Here is a 26,450-nt window from a genome sequence, read left to right on the forward strand (position 1 = left end):
ACTAAACAGAGGTAGTTACAATACAGATGTTATTCCAGCAAGACAAGTGGAAAAAAAGAAGAAAAAAAAGAAAAAAAGATTTGAAACCCCCCACCCAAAAAAAAAACCCATTGAAAAGAAAAAGTAACAATATAAAACAATACCATTTTACCCTTATTTTAATAATGTAGCATTTAATGTTTATTAAATTTAAAAACAAAAAACAAATTGTATATAAAGTCACTAAGAAATTAATAACACTCCACATATTCAAAATTTATTTTATAAACTTGTATACCATTTTACAGAGGCTCTGTCCAGTGTCTCTTGTCAATTGTGCATAGCATGATTCCTAACACATACACTTTCCAGTGAAACTTTATATATATATAAAACAAATACTGTGATAGATTTAATTCAAAAAATGCTATACACTGTCAGTCTCAGATATTTTAAACCACAACACACTGTACAAAATGAAATTGTCATGGTGCAGTATTTTAATACATACACAAGGCAAATCTGTGATAAGCAAGCATCACCGTCAAAACAATAAATCACACAAGTCACCATATCCAGACAAGTGGTGATCATACAATTCATGTGCCTGCATAAATTTTCACATCAATGGTGCGATTTCATCCATTCCCACACATTTTCACATCTAAGGTGCGATTTCATCCATTTCCACATATTTTAAATTTTGTATATATTTTATATAACAAGACCATTTGATCAGGAATACGTTGTTTCTCAGTCTGTTTTGGCTTTTTTCACATGGAATAATTTAGATGAGTCATTGGCATGATCCATCAACAACTGACAGGGCTGAAACTCGGGTCCATACGCATCTCTGTAACGCAGCATTTTCTCCACCAGAGGCTTAGCACCATGAAGATCTAGGTATCGGAAGGGACCTGAAGTGAAATTAATTTTAGATTACAAATGGCACAATTATATATAATGTCTGTAGCTAGGTTTTGTGCTGAAAGTCAGATTAGATGTTATTACTAAGTTTGTATTTCTTTTATGACGTGCTAAAAATATTTCACTGAAGAATACTTATTATTTTCACAGTGATCAACAAATAAATGTTATTATTCCAGATTGCCAGACCAACAGAGAAACAGACACAGACAAAGATGGATGTATACAGACAAGGAGAGACACAAACTTGAAATCAAGTTGTACATTAATAAGACATTTTAAAAACATGAACTCACCTCCAAGGAATGGTGGAAATCCAATGCCAAACACCGCTCCTACATCACCATGAAGCTGGAAAAACCCAAATCAAACCGTAGACAATAACTTCATAGCACATTCAACAAAACAGTTTTACTGGGGTTTTGTCAACCACTTAAGCTGATATAGCATACAGTGATTAAAAATAAAAGCAAACTTGATACAAGTCATATGTAATAAAATTTGTATTAAGAACGATCAATAGAAAAAGTCTGATCTTAACCTTCTGACTACTGCATGCGAGTTATTTCGCCCGACGACATACTGTATATAGTACATTCTCCAATTCATATTTCCTGCCATTTTGCACACAGAACTCACCAGAAACAGATATACAATACAGGAAATAGATTTCTTGACAAGATGGTGGTTTTTGTTTATTGTTTTTCAATGGAAAGTATTTTCACTTGACAACAATGGTGGCACGTTGCGGTCATTTTCAGGATCGATAGCTGATTGTGACAGCTAATTTGATAATAAATTTGATAATTTTACCAACAATGAAAAACACAAAATATTCAGATATGAATCGTAGTTCGTTTTAAAAAAAAATTCTGGTCAGAAAACCACTGTTATTGAGAATAATGGACAAAATACTAGACAGCTGGCCACAAATGCCTGTAAGTAAATGCGACGCTTTCTATTTTTTGCTTAATTTTAATCAATATTGAGTGATCTAAAATATAAAAATTAGAAAACCCACAAAAATAATACTTACTGATTCAAATATGAATTTTATTTTATGTATTTATAAAACATTTAAGTGAATATATATGAGTAAAAATAATAAATTTGTACCCACTCAACGTGTTTTTTGTCAAAAATTAATTTGTAACTGTTTAATTGGTCAAGCAGTTATCACTCTCTCTCTCTCTCTGTCTGTCTCAAATATAATAACAATCTCTTCCCCCTCAAATATAATAACAATCTCTTCCCCTCAAATATAATAACAATCTCTTCCCTCTCTATTCAAGCTGGTCAACAGCTATTTGAACCAGTGATGAAAACATACTTACAGGGTTGGAAATTATTCCTTCTTGGTAACAAAGAACTGCCTCATTGACAAGTCGAGATATTAGCCGGTGCTGAATATCTTCTACTGAACTCCTGTCAATTCATGAAAGAAAACAAGTGAACCAAGTTTGGAAAAATAAAATGGATGCCAAATGATTAAAAAACCCACTATATCATTTAATGTAACAAGGAAATGAGGCTTAAACAATTTTTAAATTAACAATGACCGTTGTATTTTGAAAACTTTTCTAAATTTAAAAACAAAACGCTGACTTGAAAATAAAGTCAGATAGGATTAGAGCTTTAAAATCTGTATCACTGGTATGACATGAAAAGTTGGCATAATTCCATTTTAGAATTAGATAAACATGAGAAAGGAAATATTGAATATTAATTGCTTATTGTGATGCTGTTTTTTCAACAACAAATAAAGATACATAGCTCAAAACTTGCTTATGTGTTTTTCAAAATACTTACACTCCTTTATCTGGAAGATGGTGCTGCTGCACAAGTTTCTTTACATCCTCATTTTCTGGCCTTTCCTTTGAGCCTTTCTCATAGACAAAGAATCCTTTTCCTGACTTGCGACCAAGAAAACCGTTAGCAACTAAATCCTGCAGCACCTTGGCATCTCCACCTTTAAACCTTTCACCATAAGCCTCCTGCAGTTCAGCAATCACGTGACTAGCCACATCAACTCCAACCTCATCCACCAGTGTTGCTACACCAATAGGAAATCCAAACTTCTTGGACATGGCATCAAGGTCTTTTGGTGATACACCTTCCTGTATACAAATAAAAGGAAGGTTTTGTAAATATAAGTAAATTATTATTCAGTGGTTATATATATGTATATATATATATATACATATTTATGTAATGTAAAATTTTAAACTTGTCACAACGGATGAAGGTAATTTTAACAGGACTGACACTCAGAGATAAAACAGACATTGCAGAAAATCACCTAAAAGACGACAGTGACTTGAAACAGTTTTCAGATGGATGGACAGACAGATAGACAAACTGGCAGAGAGACATAGAGAAGGACCGAGATGATACCCACAGTAGGGGCTTAAAAAAATAAAAAATAATTAATAAATAAAAAGTTAACCCATAAGTTAGCCCTGATGGTATACAAGTGACATCCAGATGTAGGATTTGAATTCTGCCATGGTTAACTCAAATAAACTACCTGGATAATCCTGATTATTTCAGACAATGTTGGACCCAAAAGTCTTGTCGTGTAGAAACCAGGACAATCTTTGACAGTGATGACAATTTTCCCCTGCCTCAGTCCAACATCCACTGCCGATGCTGAAAGAATAAATACAATATTTAATTTTTGTTTTCACTAAAAACAGCTATTTATATCCAATAAATACTTATTTAAGAAATGACAGGAATTTTATGTGAACTCGAGTTTCCTAAATTTTTGTGAAAAAACTTTTTTTTCTGCAAAGAATATCTTGAATTTAGTAGACATTTAATTTAAATGTTTAAAGTTGGAAATAAAATTAATAATTTAATCACAAACACATTTCAAGTGTGATAAATATAACAAAATACCCCTTACCTATTGTGTCTTTTGATGTTTTTTCTGCTGTAATAATTTCTAACAGTTGCATTTTATCCACAGGTGAAAAGTAGTGCATACCAATGACCTGAAACAGAATAGAAAAAGATTCATATTTAAATTTGTTTTAAAAACTACGTTCAGATATTTTATTCATGGGGCGAGTGGGTAGGGTAGGTCAATGATTTGGTGAAAACTTGAAAAAATATATAACTTCAATATTTTGTCATCAGAGTTCATTAGTGAAAGTTTGTTTTATTGGATCAAAGCTTTATTCTAGAAAGCAAACCCATTCATCACCTTAACAATGCAAGTTTGATTAAGACAATGCCACACTATAAAAGTGCCTCATTCGAAAATAGCTGATTGCACAGCAACCTATGAAACTGTAATGTTTGTCTTGTCAATCAGCTATTATTGTGACTATTCTTGTTTGAGGCACTCATTTCATGTTGTGAAAATGTACAGAAACCAATTTTCAGAACTGTTTTTTTTTTTAGTTAGTAACTTTTGAGTCATCCAAAAAGTAACCTTTTTGATTTTAATGAAGATCTTACAATAATGTATGCAGTCAATCTGATAGTCTTTGCACTGGAAATAAACTGGAACCAGTAACCTTTGGAAGCAGCTGTAAATTCATTACACAGTATTTGAGAAATATATCTTCCAAATCCATGAATATATGATGCCATAAAGTAAAAACATACCTTTTCTGGTCTTTTGCTAGCTTCTGCTATCTTTGTAATTGGTAGAGCTGATGTGTTGGTAGCGAAAACACAATGATCTGGTATGTGCTGTGAATATAAACATTTTACAACATGGTCACATCTAGATTAGTTTTTATGTATGGCTATATTTTTGCACTTGTTTCAACACAAGAGCATTGGCAAATACTTTGATAAATAAAAAGATTAACACACACTAAAAAAAAAGGCAAGTTGTATTATAATAAAATATCCTTAAAATGAATTGTTAATACATTTCACTCTGTTATAATATGTTTAAAAAATAGCCTTAAAAATAGCGAGAATCATGAATGAGAATGACTTGGAGAGGCATGAGGCACTTGTTGCAAATATTTTTTTAATGTATTCAGAAAGACTGTCAGCAAAATCAATATTTTGAAAGATTTGCAGGGTAGATTGGAAGTTTTGGATCCAAATGCTGCAAATCCAGCTCCAGCCAAAACAATGGCACCCAAATCTTGGACTGATGATAATTAGTTAGCACTTTTGTATGATAGCATATATTTTTGTCAGCCGGATAAAACAATTTTTCTGTAATGATACTCCAGCAAATGTTTTAATGAAATGCTTTTTGGTGTCTAAATTTTGGTAATAGTAAAACTGAGGATAAATAATGAGAAGAAACTTATAAAATCTGGCAGGCCTCAGTAAAAATTGGTAGCCACATAATTTTAACAAATTAAAAAAAAAAACAAACAAAACCTGAGAAAAAAGCAAAATCATTTTTTAAAAGTTACATATGTTGTTTTAGACGAGGTTTCCAGGAGTTTAAGTGTCTTGTTGATTGTGAAGTAACTGGATGTGCAAAACAAATCTAGTAGCCCAGTGGACTACTGGGTTTAAACATCTGGTAGCCCGAGCAACAAATCAGTAGCCAAAACACCCTGGGTTACTGCTAAGGTCAAGCTCCGAGTCTCTATTTGTTTTTGTTTTTTTTACCTGCTCCACTTCCTTAATTACTTTATGCTTAATGTTTAGATCTTCAAACACAGCCTCGATCACCATATCACATTTGTGGAAGTTGTCATATCGTAGTGTGGGCTCTAGGTATGACAAGATTTTATCACTTTCAAATCTGCAAGTACAATTAACAGAAGGCTATAGCATCGTATATATACATGAGTGGAAATGCAAATTAAAGTAACTGACTATGTATATAAACCTGAAAAAAAACCCATCAAAATATATCTATCAATATTAAACATTATGTCATCAAATAAAATATGCAATACAGATGTACTAATAACAATAATGGATATACTAAGCCAAAGTCTATGCAATTAGACGAAGATATTTAGTAAGCAAGTATTCATATATCAAGCTAATATACTTTAAATTCTCTATACTTTCATACTGACCCAATATGGTTATTATTTATCATAGTTTTTATGTAACAAAAACAAAATGTTTTATTTAACGACGCACTCAGCACATTTTATTTATGATTATATAGCGTCGGACATATGGTTAAAGACCACACAGATATTGAGAGAGGAAACCTGCAATTGCCACTTCATTCGATTAACAGCATGGGATCTTTTATATGCATCATCTCACAGACAGGCTAACACATACCATGGCCTTTGATATACCAGTCGCGGTGCACTGGCTGGAGCGAGAAATAGCCCAATGGGCCCACCGACAGGCTTTTTTTATGTAACATAAAGATTTATAAATATGAAACAAATGTTTGAATGTTTCATAAAATATGTCAGTTTCTAGTATCCAGGGAAGAGTGAAGGAAGAACCATGACAAATTTAAATAATTTAGCTACCAAAATATTCTTCAAAATTTATGTACTTTGTTATTCTCCTTTGCTTGACTTTTTTATCAAGACCTTTCTGCACTTGATCTTGGCCCCTGGCTAACCCTTGAGCACTCATGTCTTTGAGCTGCACGGTCATTCCTTTGTCGATGCTGACTTGAGCAATACCTGCCCCCATCAGACCAGCTCCAAGAATACCGAGATTGCTGAAAACACAAGCAAATTGAAACATTACAAATCCTAGAAACTGTACAACCATTCTGATTCAACACGGTTTTTATACTCATATACAATACAGAGACCAAGAGACAGTTTAACAGGCAAGATATGATTACAAAAGCCCAATCTAATTAAAATTAGCTCCACTGGTTAATTACTATTACCTGTGGATCTAACAGGGTATACAAAATTATTCAGATAATTTACGAAGTATGCTGGAAACTAATTTCAATATAAAATTTTATATAAAATTTGTTTCAAGACGAAAAAAAAACCTGTGATGGTATAGCCATAAAATCTGTTTATATTAGCATACAATCCAGTTTATTACTGCACTTTTCCTCCTGTTTTTTTTTAATGTTGAAATAGACCAACAAGTTTGCCTATTGCATAAATAGTCTAGCTTGATATTTTTAGAATTAGTATGCTCCCGAATAACGCTATAAAAGGCGAAGTGTAATTGGTCGATATTTAAAATGTTATTTATAAATGAAATGTCACCTGGACATGGGGAGTCCACGCAATGCTGTTAGATCTACTGGTAGACCAGTAGAACTAATTTTAATCAGATTGACAAAAGCCCTACACTTTGTAAGGTAAAGAATTATGTGATCATTAAAAAAGAAATACACAGTATGATATTTAGTTAACAAACAAGAGTTTCACAGAATGTATCGTCAATCATAACCCTATTGGTGTACTGTGATGAACATCCATAGATGCAACTATAAACCACGCTTCATTGAACTATGGCTTATAGTTTGTGAGAAACTGATCTAAAAGCAAAACTTAAACTGAAAGTTGATGTCGACAGAAAATATATATACCTATATCTTGCCTTTATACTTCTTTAAAGCTAGACAAAAATTGGTTGGCACTTAAGGTCAGTGTGATGGCATGTATTGTTTTAATGTTGGGTATTAACAGTAATTTTAAGCACGAATGCTCAAGTGCAAACCAGAGATATGTCTGGACTTGCTATTAAATTAAACAATATATACACATTACAATTATTAGAAATAAACCTGCAATAGCACACAAAACACAGATCTACTTACTTTACTGGTTTCTGTGGTTTGCCAAATGGGTTTTTCTTTCCTACAGTCTGTCCATGAAATAGACCAATCAGAGCTTTTGATTCTTTGGTGCTTCCTAGCTCAGCAAATGCCTGTTAAACAATAGAAACATAATATTCAAGTCATGCCATGCAAAATCACACAGAATCTAGGTATTTTCCAGACTCCCAGATTTGGCTGAACAATTTATCTGAATAATATAAAAGGTTAATAATCCTTTCACTTTAAGTTACGTTTTCTGCAAATAAAACAGACTGTGTTGAGGGTTGTATAAAATGTTTTTACATTCTAGTCAAATGATAAACGACTCTTTCTCACTTGACCTAGTTTCTGGACACATAACTCATTTTCAAAAAAAGGTTGATCTAAGATGTGGATAAGTACATTAGTTATTGGCACAATAAAATCCATTGGGCACACGAGAGTTAACATTATTTTAAGAAATGAAGGATGTTCATAAAAGAATTGTGCTGTGTATATATTTATACATTACCTCAGATTCTGCATCATATCCTGCCTTTTTTCCTTTATCTATCCCAATTCTTGCAACCTGAATATTATAAAACAAACTATTAAATAATCCAACTGGAATTTGGTAATATCAAATGATCATATTAATGATTGGGAGTGAAAAATATTATTTCAAAACAATTAATCCAAAGAAATGCAAAATTGTATTATTGTGTGGTATATTTATGAATTTTATGATTTGTGTGGTATGTAATGTATGCATCTTTTCGGGAAAGACTAGCCAACATGATAATAAAAGGGCGTCTAAATCAGCATTTTTATAAAACTTTTTTGATTGGTTGGTTCCATTTTCATTGTCATCTTTTTACGTTACAACTTGATTTTCATACTTATATAACATTATATAGCACACTGTCCTGGGAATACACCTCAGCCATCTGAATCCCAATATGAATCAGATTTGGAGATCCATGCAAAGTTTTAGCCCTGTAAGCGCAGCTGTAAAATCTGGAATTTGAGAAACATCTGGTGGATTTTTACCTCTGAAATGTAACTAAATTTAGTGGCAATTTAATAACCTCAATGATCTTTAGTGGTGCCGGATAAAGGCCACCAGTCATCTTCATCACTTGTCCCTTGACCTGCTTGAAAATGTAGTCCTTCCCCATATCATACTTCATAAGGACATCCATGACTTCTAATAAAAAGAAAAAAGTACAAATAAACATGTTGTTAAAGTCTAAAAGCATTAGTACATTTACTAGAAAACATGTAATTTTATTAGCGGTGAGTCTAAAATATATAAAAACTGTACTGGTTTATTCTTGAATTATTGTTTAAGTGGTGTAGAAAGAAAAATAAAGATTTACAACAATGGAAACTTATTGTGTTACTGTCTCACATATTTCACCATTAAGATTACAAATATACACCCAAGTAAGCAGAAATGTACTGTATTACACTTCAACAGATTCATAGTCCGTCCCATCCTCCTACAAAAATGTTTTTGGTAAATAATTTCAATTTGGTTTCACAGAACAAGAAAAGTAAAAAATACTACTATTTTTGTGTGCAATTTAGAAATTGATCAGCTCAGAAATAAATAACTTGTAGTAAAGTCCATAGTATGAAAAATAGGCATTCCCCGTGGGAAGGACTATAAATACATTTCTTTGCTTTAAACAATGTGACTTACTTTCAGGTAAACCTTTCTTTCTGGGCGCTTTCGTTATTGAGCCATTTGACAGACCTCTGAAACAATGATAGTACAATAATGCTGATGATATACTCATATTGAAATAAGGTTCAAGTATGTCGTAAATGAGCTAGTGCAAGACAAAATCCACAGCTGCCACACATGATATTCTTGTCTATTAAAATTTATTTTTGTTTAATGTCACCACTAGAGCACATTCGATGTCAAACACTTGACATATAGTCTTAGAAGAAACCCACTATATCCCCCCCCCCCCCCCCCCCCCCCCCGAGAGGTTTGATCCTATGACCCAGTCAGCTAAGACGAGTGCTCTACTAACCGAGCTAGATCCTGCACCCTCTTATCTATTAATTTCTTTTGTTTGTTTTGTTTAACGACACCATTAGAGCACATTGATTTATTATCAATCGGCTATTGGATGTCAAACATATGGTCATTTTGACACCGTCGAGGAAATCCGCTATATTTTTCCATTATTAGCAAGGGATCTTTTATATGCACCATCCCACAGACAGGATAGCACATACCACAGCCTTTGATATACCAGTCGTAGTGTACTGGCTGGAACGAGAAATAGCTCAATGGGCCCACCGACAGGGATCGATCCTAGACCGAACACGCATCAAGTGAGCACTTTACCACTAGGCTACGTCCTGCCCCTCTTTATCTATTAAAGGCAATGGGTCTTTTATATGCACTTTACCACAGCTTTTCAACTATCAACATTAGAGCACCTGTGATGGCAGCAGTTACAGCACTGTGATCGTAGATCCACTCAAGCACTAACAATATCTATGTTTCAGTGTTTAAACCTGTTATAGGCTGAAGTAATAATAATATAATAAATGACTGACTAAATAACAAAAGGAACATTTAAAAAACCCACACAAAAAACAAAATCAAGGTAAACTGGGAACGAAAAACAAAGCTTGTTAAATGTCACCTCAGCACATTTTAAAAAACTATGACAATTACAAAAAACATTGAGGATACTGTAAAAAAACAATGTCCCTGGACCATAGAATGATAAAATATAAATGATGTACTCTGTAAATACTGAGCGTCTCAGTCATAATTATGTCTGAAGATGTTAATTTTTAGTCTGAACTTCCTAAGACTCACTTGGCTGTTTTAATGGCAACGTCCTCGAGATAGGCCAGAGTTGTTTCTTCAGGAGATGCAACACCAGGACCTGTGAATAGTCACAAAAAGTACACACCAATTACTCATTAACTTATAAACAAGATGATTTAACTAAGCATATACCACTTAATGGGGTTGTCCCGAGTTAGTATCCAATGTAAGATGTTTCTGTCTAACAAAGACTTTTTTGCGACTGAAATTATATAACAAATATAATTTTCATGTTTAGAATATCAGTGTGTATATCCAATGTGTTTGTGGTTGTGTTCTAATGTCTGTAGAAATTACTTTTCATTTTACTTTGTAATATATATTTTTTTCCTTATGTATGACATTAGTGGAAGGTAAAATCTATTTTTGGCTACTACAAACATAGGGATAACAACACCTTGTTTTTACAGACACTGATATTCTAAACAGGAAAATATCTTTAATATGTAATTCTAGTCATCAGAAATTATCTGTTAGTCATAAACAATGGTAGCAAACTCAGGACAATCCTTTTAAAACTATATACAAAAATTGGAGTCCTGCAAAAAGGGTAATTACAAGCTTGATAGATTTTGTTTTAACATTAGAGCAAATAATATGATCTAACAGAATATATATATATATATATATATATATATATAATTTTCATTGATTTACCCAAGGAATTAAACAATATTTCATGACATCTCAAAACAAACAAAAAGGGCTACTGGGTGTCAAACAAAGGGTAACAAATGAATGCAGTGTAATTTCACATAGAGTATAGGACTTACCCAAGGGATCAATAAGCTGATCAACAAGTCCCATCTTTTTGGCCTTGTCTGCACGAATCGTCTTCCCTGTCAACATCATATCCATTGCATTTGTCACAGACACCTGTATAATGAAATTAACTTTTCAGTACACTTAAAAACATTTAAAATTATCTTAAGCACCAACTAGCATGGAAACCCATGATGGCTCACATGCTAAATAGTGAAAATGTAAATCATTCCACTTAACTTCAAGAGTTAGGTTTTTTTAAGTTGGTAAAAAGCATTGGTCTAACACCAGATTACTTTCGACATTCCATAACAACATTTCATTTAGAACATATTACATAATTACAATGTTTTCATTAGTATGCTCACAGTCGGTTTATCCTGCTACGAGCCCCGCATTTCAGGGGGCCCTGCGGTGATGTATACATTTGTTTTCCCCAGGTCATTTCCCCTCCCCGAAGGGGTTGCAATATATATATATATATATATATATATATATATATATATATATATATATATATATATATATATATATTCTGGTAAGGGGCCCCACTGTTATTTGTGCTACAGATCCTTAACTTGGCTCCGAGTATGTTAAAAACTGTTTCAAACAATTAAGTTTGTTCACATTTTAAAACAAATTTCTACTTTACTTTGGCATCAAATTCATGAACATGCAGATGTGCAGTTTAAAGATTAAGACTTGGTGAAAATGTATACCAAATATATTAAAGCCATCCATAAAAGATTTCAAAAGTTATAAGCAAATATTAACTAAACAAAGTTCAAACTGATCACGACCTTACATTCGGGTAAGATGCATGGGCCCCTGGAGATGAGCGATTGAAAAACTTACTTACTGAACACTTACCAAATATAAAAACCATATTTGATAAGAATTATAACTTAAAAAGCAACTGAAAAATGTTTTAATAAAGTTCCAAATGACTGACCGTACCTTGACATCAGTTATGGCACTGAAGGTATGCTGTAGACAAAATTGTCTGGTGAACAAATACACCACATTTCAGTTTTAAAGTTATGGCACTGAAGGTATGCTGTAGACAAAATTGTCTGGTGAACAAATACACCACATTTCAGTTTTAAAGTTATGGCACTGAAGGTATGCTGTAGACAAAATCGTCTGGTGAACAAATACACCACATTTCAGTTTTAAAGTTATGGCACTGAAGGTATGCTGTAGACAAAATCGTCTGGTGAACAAATACACCACATTTCAGTTTTAAAGTTATGGCACTGAAGGTATGCTGTAGACCAAATCGTCTGGTGAACAAATACACCACATTTCAGTTTTAAAGTTATGGCACTGAAGGTATGCTGTAGACAAAATCGTCTGGTGAACAAATACACCACATTTCAGTTTTAAAGTTATGGCACTGAAGGTATGCTGTAGACAAAATCGTCTGGTGAACAAATACACCACATTTCAGTTTTAATGTTATGGCACTGAAGGTATGCTGTAGACAAAATCGTCTGGTGAACAAATACACCACATTTTAGTTTTAAAGTTATGGCACTGAAGGTATGCTGTAGACAAAATCGTCTGGTGAACAAATACACCACATTTCAGTTTTAAAGTTATGGCACTGAAGGTATGCTGTAGACAAAATCGTCTGGTGAACAAATACACCACATTTCAGTTTTAAAGTTATGGCACTGAAGGTATGCTGTAGACCAAATCGTCTGGTGAACAAATACACCACATTTTAGTTTTAAAGTTTTGTTTTGTTTAACACCACCACTACAGCACATTGAATTATTAATCATCGGCTATTGGGTATCAAGTATTTGTTAATTTTGACATCTGGTCTTATAGCTAATCTGCTACATTTTTTATTAGTAGCAAGATAGACCACATTTCATATCCACCATCCCACAGGCAGCTGTAGACAAAATCGTCTGGTAACACATACCACCACATTTCAGTTTTAAAGTCAAAGGTATGCTGTAGACAAAATTTCCAAAACTATCTTTTAAAGTTATGGCACAGCTATGCCAAATATAAAAATCATCCATTAGACAAATGAATAAACTGTTACCTAACATTAACCCACCTTAACAATTATTAACTGAATAAAATGCTGTAAATGTATTATAAAATATTCCAATCATATACCAGAATGTCATCTGTAAACACGGGGGCCAAAGTTCAAGTGGAAATGTGATCATATATGAACTTTAATCCAAACTTTAACAATAAACTGACACATAATGACAATATACCACACAATCTAACCCACAATTATTAACTGAATAAAATGCTGTAAATGTATTATAAAATATTCCAATCATATACCAGAATGTCATCTGTAAACACGGGGGCCAAAGTTCAAGTGGAAATGTGATCATATATGAACTTTAACCAAACTTTAAGCTGACTTTAACCAAATATTGACACAATCTGACAGCTGGATGGAAATTGTCATTCTACTGACTCGCATGATGTGATTGATACAAGCCAACACTCCATGTACATACCAGTGTTCTAAGCTCGGCTTTATAACTTACTCTTCTTTGGCTACTGGACTAAAAAAAGTTTACTCGCCAAGCTTAAAATGTTACTAGCCACACTACTCTTTTTGTATCATTTATGCATGTGTTGTAAACATCTAAACATTATACATGACTTATGCTGCTGGATTAAATAAATAGTTTGAAACAATGAAATTGTTCAGTTTTCACTCAATCATGAATTTGAAATGAGGACCATTTCAGAATTGATCACATGAGGGAGGTGGGAGGGACTGTAATTATAATTTTATGCCTCATATGACTGCTATTTTGTGCCTCACATGACTGCTATTTTATGCCTCATATGACTGCTTTTTTTTCCCCCTACGTATCCTACCGTATAGCGCTTTGTGTCAGTATTATCGTCATGTCGAAGCCACAGAAACTGAAAGTCAAGTTTCATTAAATATTCTAGTTTTTGGCTGGCTCTGTTTCGGTTTCAGCTGCAGATTTCTCAGATTGGCCTTCATTTGACTTTTCAGTACTTGTTTCACCCATCTCGTCTTCTTGATTAGCATTTGAAATTTTAGATTTTCGTTTTCCTAAAGAATTGTAATATTTTAACATTTTGCCGCTTTGAAAGTTTTTGCCATGCTTCTACATGCTGGGCGGAAATAATGTATACATCTACACAGCAGGAAAAACAAACACACCGCTAACTGGGGCTGCATTCGATTTGAACGAGTGTAGCAACATGCGTAATGGGTTAGCAGATCAAACGCATCACTTGTGTCCGTTCAATAATTACATAGTGGAAACTTTGGCAGGTTTTTTGTTACCCTGCTCCACATAACATTTTGTAATGTTAAGACCACCATCCCTTCTAAAATTATGTAACACCCTTGTCACCCCTCCACTTTTCACTGCCACAGTTATGCATTTTAACCAACATTATTCGGTTTGCATTTTTTTTTCTTTTGAATTTATTTAAAATATATAATCGATTAAAAAAATCACCAAATAAAAATATGGCCATGTATGGCTGTCGGTATTTAGTTTATACTTTTAAAAAAATCACACTGTTTTAAAGACGTTGCCGGCAAGTAAATCTTGACAAACAACCACTCTCCCATAACATTTGTAACGCATCGCATGGTGCATCAAAGAACGTTACATAATTGTTGAAATGCTCATTTATAATGCATTGTTTAATAATCAGTCTCCATTTTGCACATTTGATTACAATGTGTATAGTATGAACAGTTAGTGAGCAACCCTTACTTGATTTTGTACTCGTATTCTTCAATCGAATGCAACCACCACTAATGTACCATAATGAATCGGTTATGTATAGTACAATACAGTATTTGGAACTTCTTTAGTCGGCCGATTACATACATGATCTGGAAATCCATATCAATTGAGATATTCCAAATGGTTGTGTGCATTAAAATAATACACCAATCGAAATATCTGGATTGTTTTCGCAACAAGTTCCGAACGGTACCAAAAATTAATATGGAATTCACAGTGATCAATCTGACAACTTCGTAAATAACGAAGTGTTCCGACTGCACATGATGTCAACAAATTGCATTGGTTTTCGCTGTTAGGACTCTGAACGCACATGGCAAATAATTTAATACTTAGATGTTACGGTTTTTGGAGTCGGTTGCCAGATGGCGATGATAATAAATTCAATCGGTCGCCACGCCAACATTTTGGTCGCATTGGCGACCATTTTGGTCGCAACGTAGAACACTGCATACCATTTTTGGAAGCCTTTGTGTCCCACCAGCTCCTGGGAGTAACCCAAGCATAACTTCTGGAACGCCTAGACCAGTCTTCTGGTGTTTGACAGCAAGTCGGTAATGACAAGCCAGTGCTAACTGAAAAACATAACAGAAACAAAATCTTTCAAATATCTGACTTGATGCTGGATTACAAAAATTAGCCCCCTCCCCACTCCTTAGTACTGGCTAATGTGGTGGTTGCAAGTGAAAATAGTTCACCAACTCAAACTGATATCTATTTATGTAACCTGTTCAAACATAACTATCACTGTCCATAAACTAAAATGTTTACAACATGGGGCAAAGACAAAGAGAACAAGTTCACCTTTCATTTTCTTACCCATCACATAATTAATATAGCATGTGTATGAATTATGTGCGTGTGTGTGTGCATACAGGGCTAAGTTTAATAGATAATTTGGCAAAATGTTCTACTAACCCAGAGATAGTCTTGGTATGTGTGTGTGTATGTATGTCCGTGTGAGTGTCTGTCCATGTGTATGTCCGTGTGTGTGTGTCCATCTGTGTGTCCGTGTGTGTGTGTTTTGTGAGTGTGTGCATGTTACCAATGATGTATCACCATCTGAAAACACTGATCTGTATCTTGCCTTTACAATGGAAAAACCTACAAACTTAGTAAGAAATAACAATAAATTGTCTTACACATCATGTGACTCAAATTCAGCCAGAGTAAGACAAAAAAAAATGCATTATGCTTTGCATACACATAAAGATATACGTAACTCTGAACTTAGAATACTATTGAGTATGTTTTTATCTAAAACTATCAAATGATACAAACCTCTAGACCACCTCCCAAGCACGAACCCATTATAGCTGCAACAATTGGCTTTTTGCTGTCCTCCATTTGCTGAAAGATCGTCTGACCCTTTACAGACAAGGTTTTTAACTGTTCCTTATTCTTGCAGGCATCAATCATACTTAATAAATAAAAAAATAAATAAAATACATACATACATTTATACTAAAATACAGTTTTTAACTGTGATGAAATTGGTTAAAATTTTATTATCAATAATCAGTTTGCATCTTGACCAGTTTCTACGCAGAAAATAATTCAGTTTTAACCATAAATGTAATATGGTTGTGAAGTGTGCTCAAAACATTTAAGTAAATAATTTTTTTAAACAATTTTCTATAGTACATTATATTCAACATCCATACATTCTTTAATAAATAATTTGCAAATTGAATCAGTGTGTTAAAATAATAAGAAGTATTAACAAAATGAAGTGTATTTAGTAGTGTACATGCTGCATGTGCCAAAGAGCGGTATAATACCCCTCATATGTATTATGTGTGATGTTATTTCCAGACGATGATCTGGATTTATATCGCTAAACATAAACATCAAGACTGTCGACCACATGAGATCTTTATTCCATTTTCAGAACCATTCCTATTCCCCGGATGTAAAAACTATAAAGTACTAGCTTCTAATAAACACAATATGATTTCTTAAAGACTACACTATGTTAATAAAATATTAGTCTAGACATGGAGCTAAAATTTGATTGTAGAAAAATCAACCATCAAACTTAAACTTGACTATCTATAGTATCAAGCTAGTTATGTTCTTCACATTTTGGCAACCAGTATCCTATTACTTTGGATTCTGGGTAGCAGCACATTTAAAGATGTGTTTTTCATTCATGAAAGTTGAACTGTTTTAAAATATATAAATCAACTGACATAATGCTAAAAGAACACTCACTCAATATCTGCACCAGCAATGAAGCAACCAGGTTTGGAAGAGATAATTACGATACTGTGAACACTTTCATTGGCTTGAATCTCAGAAAAGACTTCTTTAAACTCCCCTTGCAACGCTGTTGACAAAGTGTTGACCTGAACAAAAACATAATTGAAAACAGCTGATCAATCTGTAATGATACAACATACATATATATATATATGTATGTATGTATGTATGTATGTATGTATGTATGTATGTATGTATGTATGTATGTATGTATGTATGTATGTATGTATCTATGTATGTATGTATGTATGTATGTATATATATATGTATATATGTATGTAGGGGTAAAAATGTCTGTGTTATGGAATGTAACATGGTACACAGGCATTCAGGATTAATTAAAGTACATGTAGATAGAGAGAGAGATAGAGAAAGTGACTGTCAAACATTTAGTAAATTTTAACATGTACCATCCCTCAGATAGGATAGCACATACCACGACATTTGATATACCAGTCATGGTGCACAGGCTTCATTACAAATGCTGAGTACAGCTTGTTTTAAGATGACATGGAAATGTCCATGTTGGTTGTTGTGTTTTTTTTACCATGAATTGGAAGATACTATACCTTGCTTTTATTATCAGAATAGAACACATTTATGGGAGATTAAGTTTCGCATTACAATATTAAGTGACTGAGAGAGAGAGAGAGAGAGAGAGAGAGAGAGAGAGAGAGAGAGAGAGAGAGAGAGAGAGAGAGAGAGAGAGAGAGAGAGAGAGAGAGAGAGGAGAGAGGGAGGGAGAGGGGGGGTGGGGGTGGCACAGCAGTCAATTATTTAGCTTTTTTTGGACAGGTAATGTTTCATTCTGGCTTTCTTTTCCATTAAATGTCATTCCAAACTGCCATAAACATTTACCCCCTATGATTTTGGGTATAAACTCAGGCTATGTTTGAACTTCAACCGGATGTAAGCATATTACACCAATTGATTGATTGATTGATACAGATCAAGGTGAGAGTAGACATTTACATTTTCAAACAACTATGAACTAATTAAACATTTTCCTGGCTAATGATTTTATTGAACATATTTGCACCACAACTACATTTTTATTATAACACATATGATATGATATACTGGCAACATTTCCTCAGCGTTGTGTCATGATTTGCTATACAAGATTCAGATATCACTATATAATTCTAAAATATTAAATAGTAGTTGCTAATCAGTTTGATAATTTGTTAATCAAAATATTCCCCGATATATACTTTACAATGTAGCAAAATTATGTGGATATTAAAAATATGGAAATATATTATATGTCATCTTACATGTACAAAGCAACTAATAATTAACAGACCTTCGAATTAGGGGAGTTAATTCTGACAACAGCAACATCTCCCTTGAGATCATAATTGATGTGTACACGAGCTGAAATACAAAACAAAATAGATGTACAAACAGATGAATGCCATCTGCACCCCCTTGTTTCACAGAAATATTGTGATCCCCTTAAAATAATTCTGGATCAACCCTTTTAGCACTTAAAAAACAAAATAAAAATTAACCAAATTTGATTGAATTAAAAATTAAGTTCAAAATAGATTTAAGAGTAGTCTGACTTGCTCAAAATACATGAAATTAATTTCATTAAGGTATCACTATAGAACTAAATGGTTGACACCCATTACTGCCAACATTGGGGAAAGTAACAACTATTATCTCACCATTTTACTTTAGTTTGTTTGAACTAATTAGAACAATGCAATAATGTACTAACTACTATGCTTAGTCAAATTAAAAAGAACTTAATTCCCCCATGATCAAGATTCTAACTTATGTAATATATGCAAGTACAAGTATTAAAGTAGTACTGTAATAAAATCATACCATCTGTTACTGATGAGACTGAGAAGCTTCTGCACAGCTGTTCTCCTGAAAAAGTACATGACTGTGTACTCAGGTAACTAACAATGTATGTATATACAGTGGACTCTGTCTAAACCGGACTCACTTCGTCCCGTCGAAATAGTCCGGTTTACATAGAGGACCGGTTTAGGCAGAGTTTTCATCCAGAGTTATGGTTCTTGAATGATCGACAACACAGTCATACAAGCCAGACTTGCAATCGATTATTTCACAGACATAAAAAATATACCTAAAGGGACATTCCCGAGTTTGCTGAAATTTTTAAAGATGTTATCCACTAGCAGACTTTTTAACGAAGGTAATTACATATCAAATATATTTTTCTGCATAAAATATTAGTGGCTGCATATTAAATGCGTTTCTAGTCGTTCTAATATTTGTACTAGGTTAAATTTCATTTTATTTCCTAAAACATTATTTATTTGTATGTACGAAATTATTTGAATACAAAATCCAGATCTAACGGCCTACCGCAATAAGAGTAAACTTCACACGAGTGTGATTACATTTTGTATTTGATCTTGCGACAGCGTTCTGATTATGCGGCAAGTGACGATCATTATTCAACTAATTAAGCAGCCCGTCGTTCAGTCAAATCCCAATCCGGTGTAGACAGAGGTAATTAATGCATGAACGGTTCTTTCATTCTTGATTTTTGATCTGGAGTCCGGAGTAGACAGAGTACGGATTAGGCAGAGATTTATACCTAAGAGATAAACGGTAGCTGGACGGGGCTTTAGAAATGGACCGGTTTACACAGAGATCCGGTTTAGACAGAGTCCACTGTATATATATGGTACACATGCCCATCAGGGTATACAAATTTGGGTATACAAATGAAAGGCATTAAAATAAACATAGTGTGACACTGTGTGTTAACCAACATACAGGTTACCATAGATTACAAGCCTTACAGCCTATAGGCTACCAGGGGTCACGCTGTTGGTAGCCAAATTAGCCATTGGCCAATTTTTACCAAAAAATGGCTAATAAAATTTGCAAGTGGCTAAAATTTTCTAACTTCTGCTACAACATTTATCAAGTTTTCAATTCCCATTATTATTATCATAAAATTACTTCACAGATATATACTAATATATTTTTTACTCATTTATATATGATAGTTCTTCTACTGATTGTTTATGTACAATATACATGTATTTTATATTTGAATAACACAAATGATTCAAATTTACTGGTAGATGTCTTGTTTCTGTTTATACACATTTTTCTTGACGCCTGAAGTTGAAAATTCATTTTATAAAAATTGAAAATTTTAGCACATTTCATGAACGTCAGATTTGATATCCATTTATCCATAAGAACAAAAAGAAAAAAGTTAAAAAGCTGAAATCAAACAAAAAGCTGGAAAATCATATCCCTACATTTATCTGGCATTTTGTTTGCCAAGACAAACTTCATTCAGCTACACATTTTAAAACAAAACATTTTAAAGCAGAATGATGAAACCGACAATTTGGCAATGACAAATTTCACTGATGCAGACAGTCAGTGGATCAATAAACAAGACAGGTGCTTTTCTTTTTAATTCTGGTCAAGAAATGAAACAAGGAAACCCTAATTCCATTAATTAAGAATTATGTTCTTCCTCGAACAATATAAAAGAATGCTGGGCTGAGCTGCTTACAAGCAGTGCTAACAAATATATATTTAATAGTGTCAACAATTTAAAATATTTTGTTAGTATGAAAATGTGTATATGTGTGAGCACATGTGTGAAACAAGCAAAAACATGTTTTAAATAAAGATAAATTTGCCATTGTAAATAAATAGTGCTACTGCTTTTCATGGCAGCACTACTGACTGCAATCGCAAATTTCAAGGGCTGAACTGAACTGAATTAATGACACAATAACAGTATGACATGGATTACCTTCCATGGATTTTCCTCCAGAGACTAACAAAAACTTTAATTAGTGCTCAATCAACCAGGTACATGTTGTGGTCACCACAGAGGAAAGAAGCACACAAGATTGCAAATCTGCATTCAAATATTAAGCACATATATTTAATATGTATCTTGTGTATTTAGAGACTAACTTAGAATGAGTTAAGATAAAAGATATATATAAAAAATCGCTGGCACTATAATTTGCGATATCTCCTGCGATATCTGCGGAGATATTGCTTCTAATAATCTTGATTGGTCAAATTTTAATCAAAAGACAATGTTTTGTTACGTTACTACCATTAGTGACGTCACGCCACTGCTGTTCTGCTAGTTAACGAGTCTATCACTGACATTCAACCTACATTACTGACATTGTTTACAACTGTCGCAAGCCTCGGATTTCATACTTTTATCAACTTGTGCTGATAAATTATGATATCACAAAACACTCAGGGAGTATCCTCTATTTCTCAAACTAATGTGGTTTGTTTTATTCGAATACAAGGATGAAGTTTTTGATTGCTCAAAATAAAGCTGCATTAAAAAAAAATTACTTGTCCACTAGACAACCACCGAGACCTGTACATTTTGTGTCCAAGCAGATTTGCACTTGTCAGGACAAATAAAGAAGTGCTTATTTTGAACACTGCCATATCAGTAAATAAAAGACCACGGCAGCCATCTTGGATTACAAATTGGCCTGAAAAGTAACACAACTTTGTCATTGCCATGAGAGGATCATTTGGTACATGGTGGAACTTGAGAGGTTGAAAATTTCTCAGCCAATGAGAGGCAAGGATATCGACTTGGATTTCAAATCTGCATGAAAAATAACAAAACTTAAAATGGATCATTTGATTGGTTGAAGTCTGGTGGAACTCGAGATGAAAATGTCTCAGCAAACCAGAGGCAATGGTGGCAATTTTCATGATCTTGGATTTCGAATAGGCCTGAAAATAACAACTTTTAGACAAGGCCATGCGAGGATCATTTGGAGCAGGTTTGGTTGAAAGCTGTCTGGTGGAACTTGAGAAGATGCAAATGTCTCACTCCATCAGATGCCACTTCGGAATCTCGATCAGCCCGACAAATAACACTTGATCAAAACGAGAGGATCATTTGGACCACATTTGGTTGAATCTGCAAGGTGGAACTTGCAACAAAGATACAATGTTTACTTATTTTATTTTGACAGTTGGAACACCAAACTTCCAAAGTTCTAGTCCTTCCCACATGGAACACCTTTTTTTTATGCTATGGAATTTACTGCACATTATTCAAGTGCCAATATTTTCTAAATTGCACACAATAGTATTGTTTTGTTATTTCTAAAACTCTTTTACTTATCTTTTTAATTAAAAAGTTTGTTTTGTTTAGCGACACCACTAGAGCACATTGATTTATTAATCATTAGCTATTGGATATCAGATATATGGTCATTTTGATAGTCATAGAGAGGAAACCCATTACATTTTTCGTTTAAGGTCGACGACAGTTACTTTTTGCACCCTCGTTTTGGCTCTCAGTCTGTAAACAATAAATATAGCATATCTTACTGTAATTTCACTTGAAATCCATATTTTGTAAACGGGTACAATTTTTCAATCACAATGATATTCTTCAAACACACTCAGGTGCATACAGTTCAAACAAAAAAATTTCAATAGCAATTTTGCATTGGAATTTTTCAGGATTCTTAAAGGAGGGGACAATCAAGGCATTTAACCTGGTATGCATATTCAACGATATATAACACATCATTGCTTAATATTGTTCAACACGTATAATCGTATAGTTAATTAATAAAACAGTTAAATGTGATGGCTATTATATATAACGGGCGCAGCCATTTTGTACCATTCCAGTGAATACGCCCTCTGGCGAGCTGGGGCCTCATTCACTAAACTCTCGCAACTTTGAGATATCGCAGTGCAATGCTAAAAGACTTGCAAAGAGGATACTTTGTTGTCTAGCAGAGCCTAAGAGAGCTGTGTGAATTAGGCCCCTGGTGGTTATGTAATACCTTAACGTGTCACGTCAGGAATTAGTCTTCGAAATGAAGAAACAAAACATACTTGATTTTTGCAGATGCATCGCAGTGTTCTGTAATTATATCCATCCTAGTAAGCCAGCATCAATTATATACTATATTTCAATACAAAATAAACCACATGAAGATCACAGGGTATTATGTAATAACAGCACGGATACACCTCAAATCGTAATGGACATTTTACCAACCGCCCTGCTTTATTACTGTAAGTAATTCTGTAAAACCCTTGATTAAGTAGACTTTCCCATCTAAAATCACAAAACTGACCAATTACGTCGTCCCAAAGAAAGTATCACTTGGGTATCGTGAGTGGTAGTTTTTACTCGAACGTGCCCTACCAATAGGCCTAATAGTATGCATTTTTTTCTTTGGATTTTTTTTAAAAAAGAAAAATACTATAACTCCATTTCGTTCTATTGATGTAACCTGAAATATATTTAGTTAAATAGTTTATTATACTATCAAGTCATTTATGTTGTTTTACAAGTCAGGTTGATGAATGCGAAGCGTCTTGTCGTAAATTTGAGCGTTTTGTTTACACTGTGCATAGAAAAGATGGACGGAGCTGACGTCACTTCGCTCGAAGCTATACCACGGACGTCACAAAAACGAAACAAAATGGCTGCCCCCAGTTAGCAGGAATAATCGAGTTTTTTGTATTAACTCTAAAATTACGCGTTTTTCATTTGTTAAAGTGCCAGTATGTGTTGGTGGTCTGGGTATGCATCTTTCCAACACATAAGGCTCTTGTTTGAGTTGACCCTACCTTTAAAGCAGAAACATCATGTACCCAGTTTACGGTTATTGTAAGGAGATGCAAAGTGACGTCGTTGGAATACTGACATTATTCAAATTCAAAATTAGCTATTATTATTACAATGCTTCACCACATAAAAACTGGTCTAACCAACCTTGACCCCTGTCAAATTTCTGTAACAAGCAGACAACGCTTTTTACAGGTCAGTATTTTTTTTTTTTTCATAATTCAGGGAAAGACTTCTGAACATTCCAGCATGCATGCTAATACTATCACTAACCCTAACCCTGAATGCTGGAATGTTCAGAAGTCTTGCCTAGACGATAAAGTGGGATTGGTCCGAGTTGATCAACCTTTTGGGGGACGAGTTAACTAAACACTTTAGGGCCTGCTGATTAAGGGACTGTAGCAAAAGTATTTTGATGCCAAAAGAGACTAAATTTTTCATCTACGGGGTAGGGGGTCAAAGAATCCATTAGGGTCATTTCGTCATTTTTTTTTGTTTAAAAAGGCTTCACCCTCTAAAAACAATCTGTGTAGTTTCAAATTTTGCGACGTTTTTCAATGCAGATGACGATACCAAACCAGAAAAGGACGAAAGCATGTGGTAAGGGAAAGCTTATGATGGTTTTGAAGTGTTATCTGTTCCTGTCAAATGCAGAGCTGTCCCAGAGCCATACAATGACTTCAACGAAGTGAAAGAATATTTCAAGAATCCAAAGGTCTGTGATGAGTCTCATTTGAAGTCAGAAATGAACTTTCTTCTATCTCACTGTGTGAGATGGGTACATGGGTTGGAATTTGTGAAGTGCAAGTTGCCCAGTTGCAATATCACTGCTCAGACAATCCTCCAAAGATTGTTGGGTTCATGAGCAATCTGTACAAACAAGGGGGGAACAGCTTTTTTCCACCAACTGTTGATCCTTGTTTTGAAAACCATTTCATGTCATACTTGAAAATGTAGACAACTGAAGAATTTGGCTTGGATCTGCCCACTGAAGGTGTTGATAAGAACTGCCCATCTGTAGCATAAGAATGGGATGCTTGTCAGTTTGGATGCATATGTGTCTCTTTGTGTGGAGCAGACAAGGAAAAACACAACAAAATGTCATTGTGAGGAAATGAGGCTAGAAAAGAGGACGGTCTAGCAGACAAAAAGAAGGGAAGCTCAGTCAGCAGGCAGTGGGAGAAACCGGCACAAATCAAAATGATACTGAATTTACAGTAGCCTGAGTACTCTGACTGTAAGAGAGCTAGACGGACATTTGGACATAAATACGCTCTCATTACAGTCAGAGACCAAGCTATGTATTTTTTTGGCAATTCCCGACAACCAAAAAGTTGGCAAAGATTTCCGCTCTAAATCTAATACCACAACAATCCTATGTTTGACGTCAAATACCTTTACATCGATCATTTTCGAGTTGATTGATTACAAAAAATACACATATTAATCACTAATACACATAGTACAGAAAGAAATTCGACAGCACCCACATTCAGCTACGCTTCGTGACACTCCGTCGCAAGAATTACAAAGCTTGGTGACCTATTTTGTGACGTAGATCACGTGATCGCCCACTGGGCGATTCCGCCTAGTAGACGGAATGGCTGAGTGGGTGATCATGTGACGCAACGTCACGATATAGGTCGGCGAACTTAGAATTCTGCTGTCCGGAGTTTGCCGAAGCTTAGCTGAATGTGGGTGCTGTCAGGTTTCTTTCTGTAGTGTGTGTATTAGTGATTAATATGTGGATTTTTAAAAATCAATTAACTCGAAAATGATCGATGTAAAAGTATTTAACGTCAATCATAGGATTGTTGTGATATTAGAGCGGAAATCTTTGCCAACTTTTTGGTTGTCGGGAATTGCCAAAAAAATACATAGCTTGGTCTCTGACTGTAATGAGTGTATTTATGTCCAAATGTCAGTCACTCTCTTACAGTCAGAGTACTCGGGCTAAATTTACACCTGCTGGTTGTTTATATATAAATTGCATCAAAACTTTAATTTTAAGATCCTGATTTGTTGGTTTTATCAAAACTTTCTTTTTATTTGTATCTAGATATTCTTTTTTCACAGCACCTTCAACCTTGGGCCCGTCCACCAATGTGAAGTCAAAGTTGCTCTTATTAAGTTATTTTAGTGTCTTCGGGGGGGGGGGGGGGGGGGGGGGGGGGAGGGGTCTGCAGAGAGACTAAATTATTTAGTCTCTTTTGGCTTCATATACTTTTGCTATGGTCCCTAACAGCTGAGGAGTGTTTGTTTTGGGGTGAGAACTTCCACTTGCTCCCTTCGAAGATTAAGAGGCCCAATTAAGTAACAACGCTTTCAACTTGTCAAGATGATGAAATATCTAAGTAATGAAATAACAATTTAAGTTGTTAATGCAATGTTCCATTTCGATTATTTTAATATTAGAGAAAAAATAATAAAATCGTTTTGTACCGCATAGCTGTGATGTTCGAAGACGAAGCAATTGTTTTGCAGCTCCAATCAGTCTCATGCTGGACATGTTTTGTCGCAGCCGGCTAACCTTTGAACTCTCGTTGATTAACGCGAAATCACGTTAAGTCTCGTACTCTTATTTATATAATTTCT

The 26,450-nt window shown here is 34.2% G+C and overlaps 1 protein-coding gene across 2 annotated transcripts; it reads right to left on the reverse strand.

Moving 5' to 3' along the window:
• Positions 1-244: 244 nt before the first annotated feature.
• LOC121374973 (trifunctional enzyme subunit alpha, mitochondrial-like) lies at positions 245-26,407 on the reverse strand. 2 transcript variants are annotated; one of them, XM_041502139.1, is made up of 21 exons: positions 26,298-26,407; positions 19,088-19,132; positions 18,558-18,628; positions 17,204-17,337; positions 16,271-16,409; positions 15,445-15,564; positions 11,216-11,318; positions 10,431-10,500; positions 9,288-9,343; positions 8,671-8,789; positions 8,115-8,171; positions 7,604-7,713; positions 6,362-6,532; positions 5,500-5,635; positions 4,522-4,608; positions 3,815-3,902; positions 3,434-3,555; positions 2,716-3,023; positions 2,241-2,331; positions 1,203-1,257; positions 245-896 (listed from the first exon to the last, which is right to left on the reverse strand). In XM_041502139.1, exons 1-21 carry the CDS (start codon positions 26,362-26,364, stop codon positions 733-735), a joined length of 2,313 nt encoding a protein of 770 aa, XP_041358073.1. In that variant the 5' UTR covers positions 26,365-26,407; the 3' UTR covers positions 245-732. The 2 variants fall into 2 exon arrangements, with proteins under 2 accessions (XP_041358073.1, XP_041358074.1); XM_041502140.1 differs by lacking the exon at positions 26,298-26,407 and adding an exon at positions 21,021-21,042.
• Positions 26,408-26,450: the final 43 nt, after the last annotated feature.

The sequence above is a fragment of the Gigantopelta aegis genome, chromosome 6 (genome assembly GCF_016097555.1).
Source record: "Gigantopelta aegis isolate Gae_Host chromosome 6, Gae_host_genome, whole genome shotgun sequence".
Taxonomy (NCBI): domain Eukaryota; kingdom Metazoa; phylum Mollusca; class Gastropoda; order Neomphalida; family Peltospiridae; genus Gigantopelta; species Gigantopelta aegis.

Bases quoted from the DNA above. Each gene is read 5' to 3' on its own strand.
- LOC121374973 (XM_041502139.1), bottom strand. From the start codon at position 26,364: ATGTCCAGCATGAGACTGATTGGAGCTGCAAAACAATTGCTTCGTCTT. The intron at 19,133-26,297 runs GTACAAAACGAT...GTACTTTTTCAG, and splicing joins TCGAACATCACAGCTATGCG to GAGAACAGCTGTGCAGAAGC. The intron at 9,344-10,430 runs GTGAGTCTTAGG...TCATTGTTTCAG, and splicing joins GTTGCCATTAAAACAGCCAA to AGGTCTGTCAAATGGCTCAA.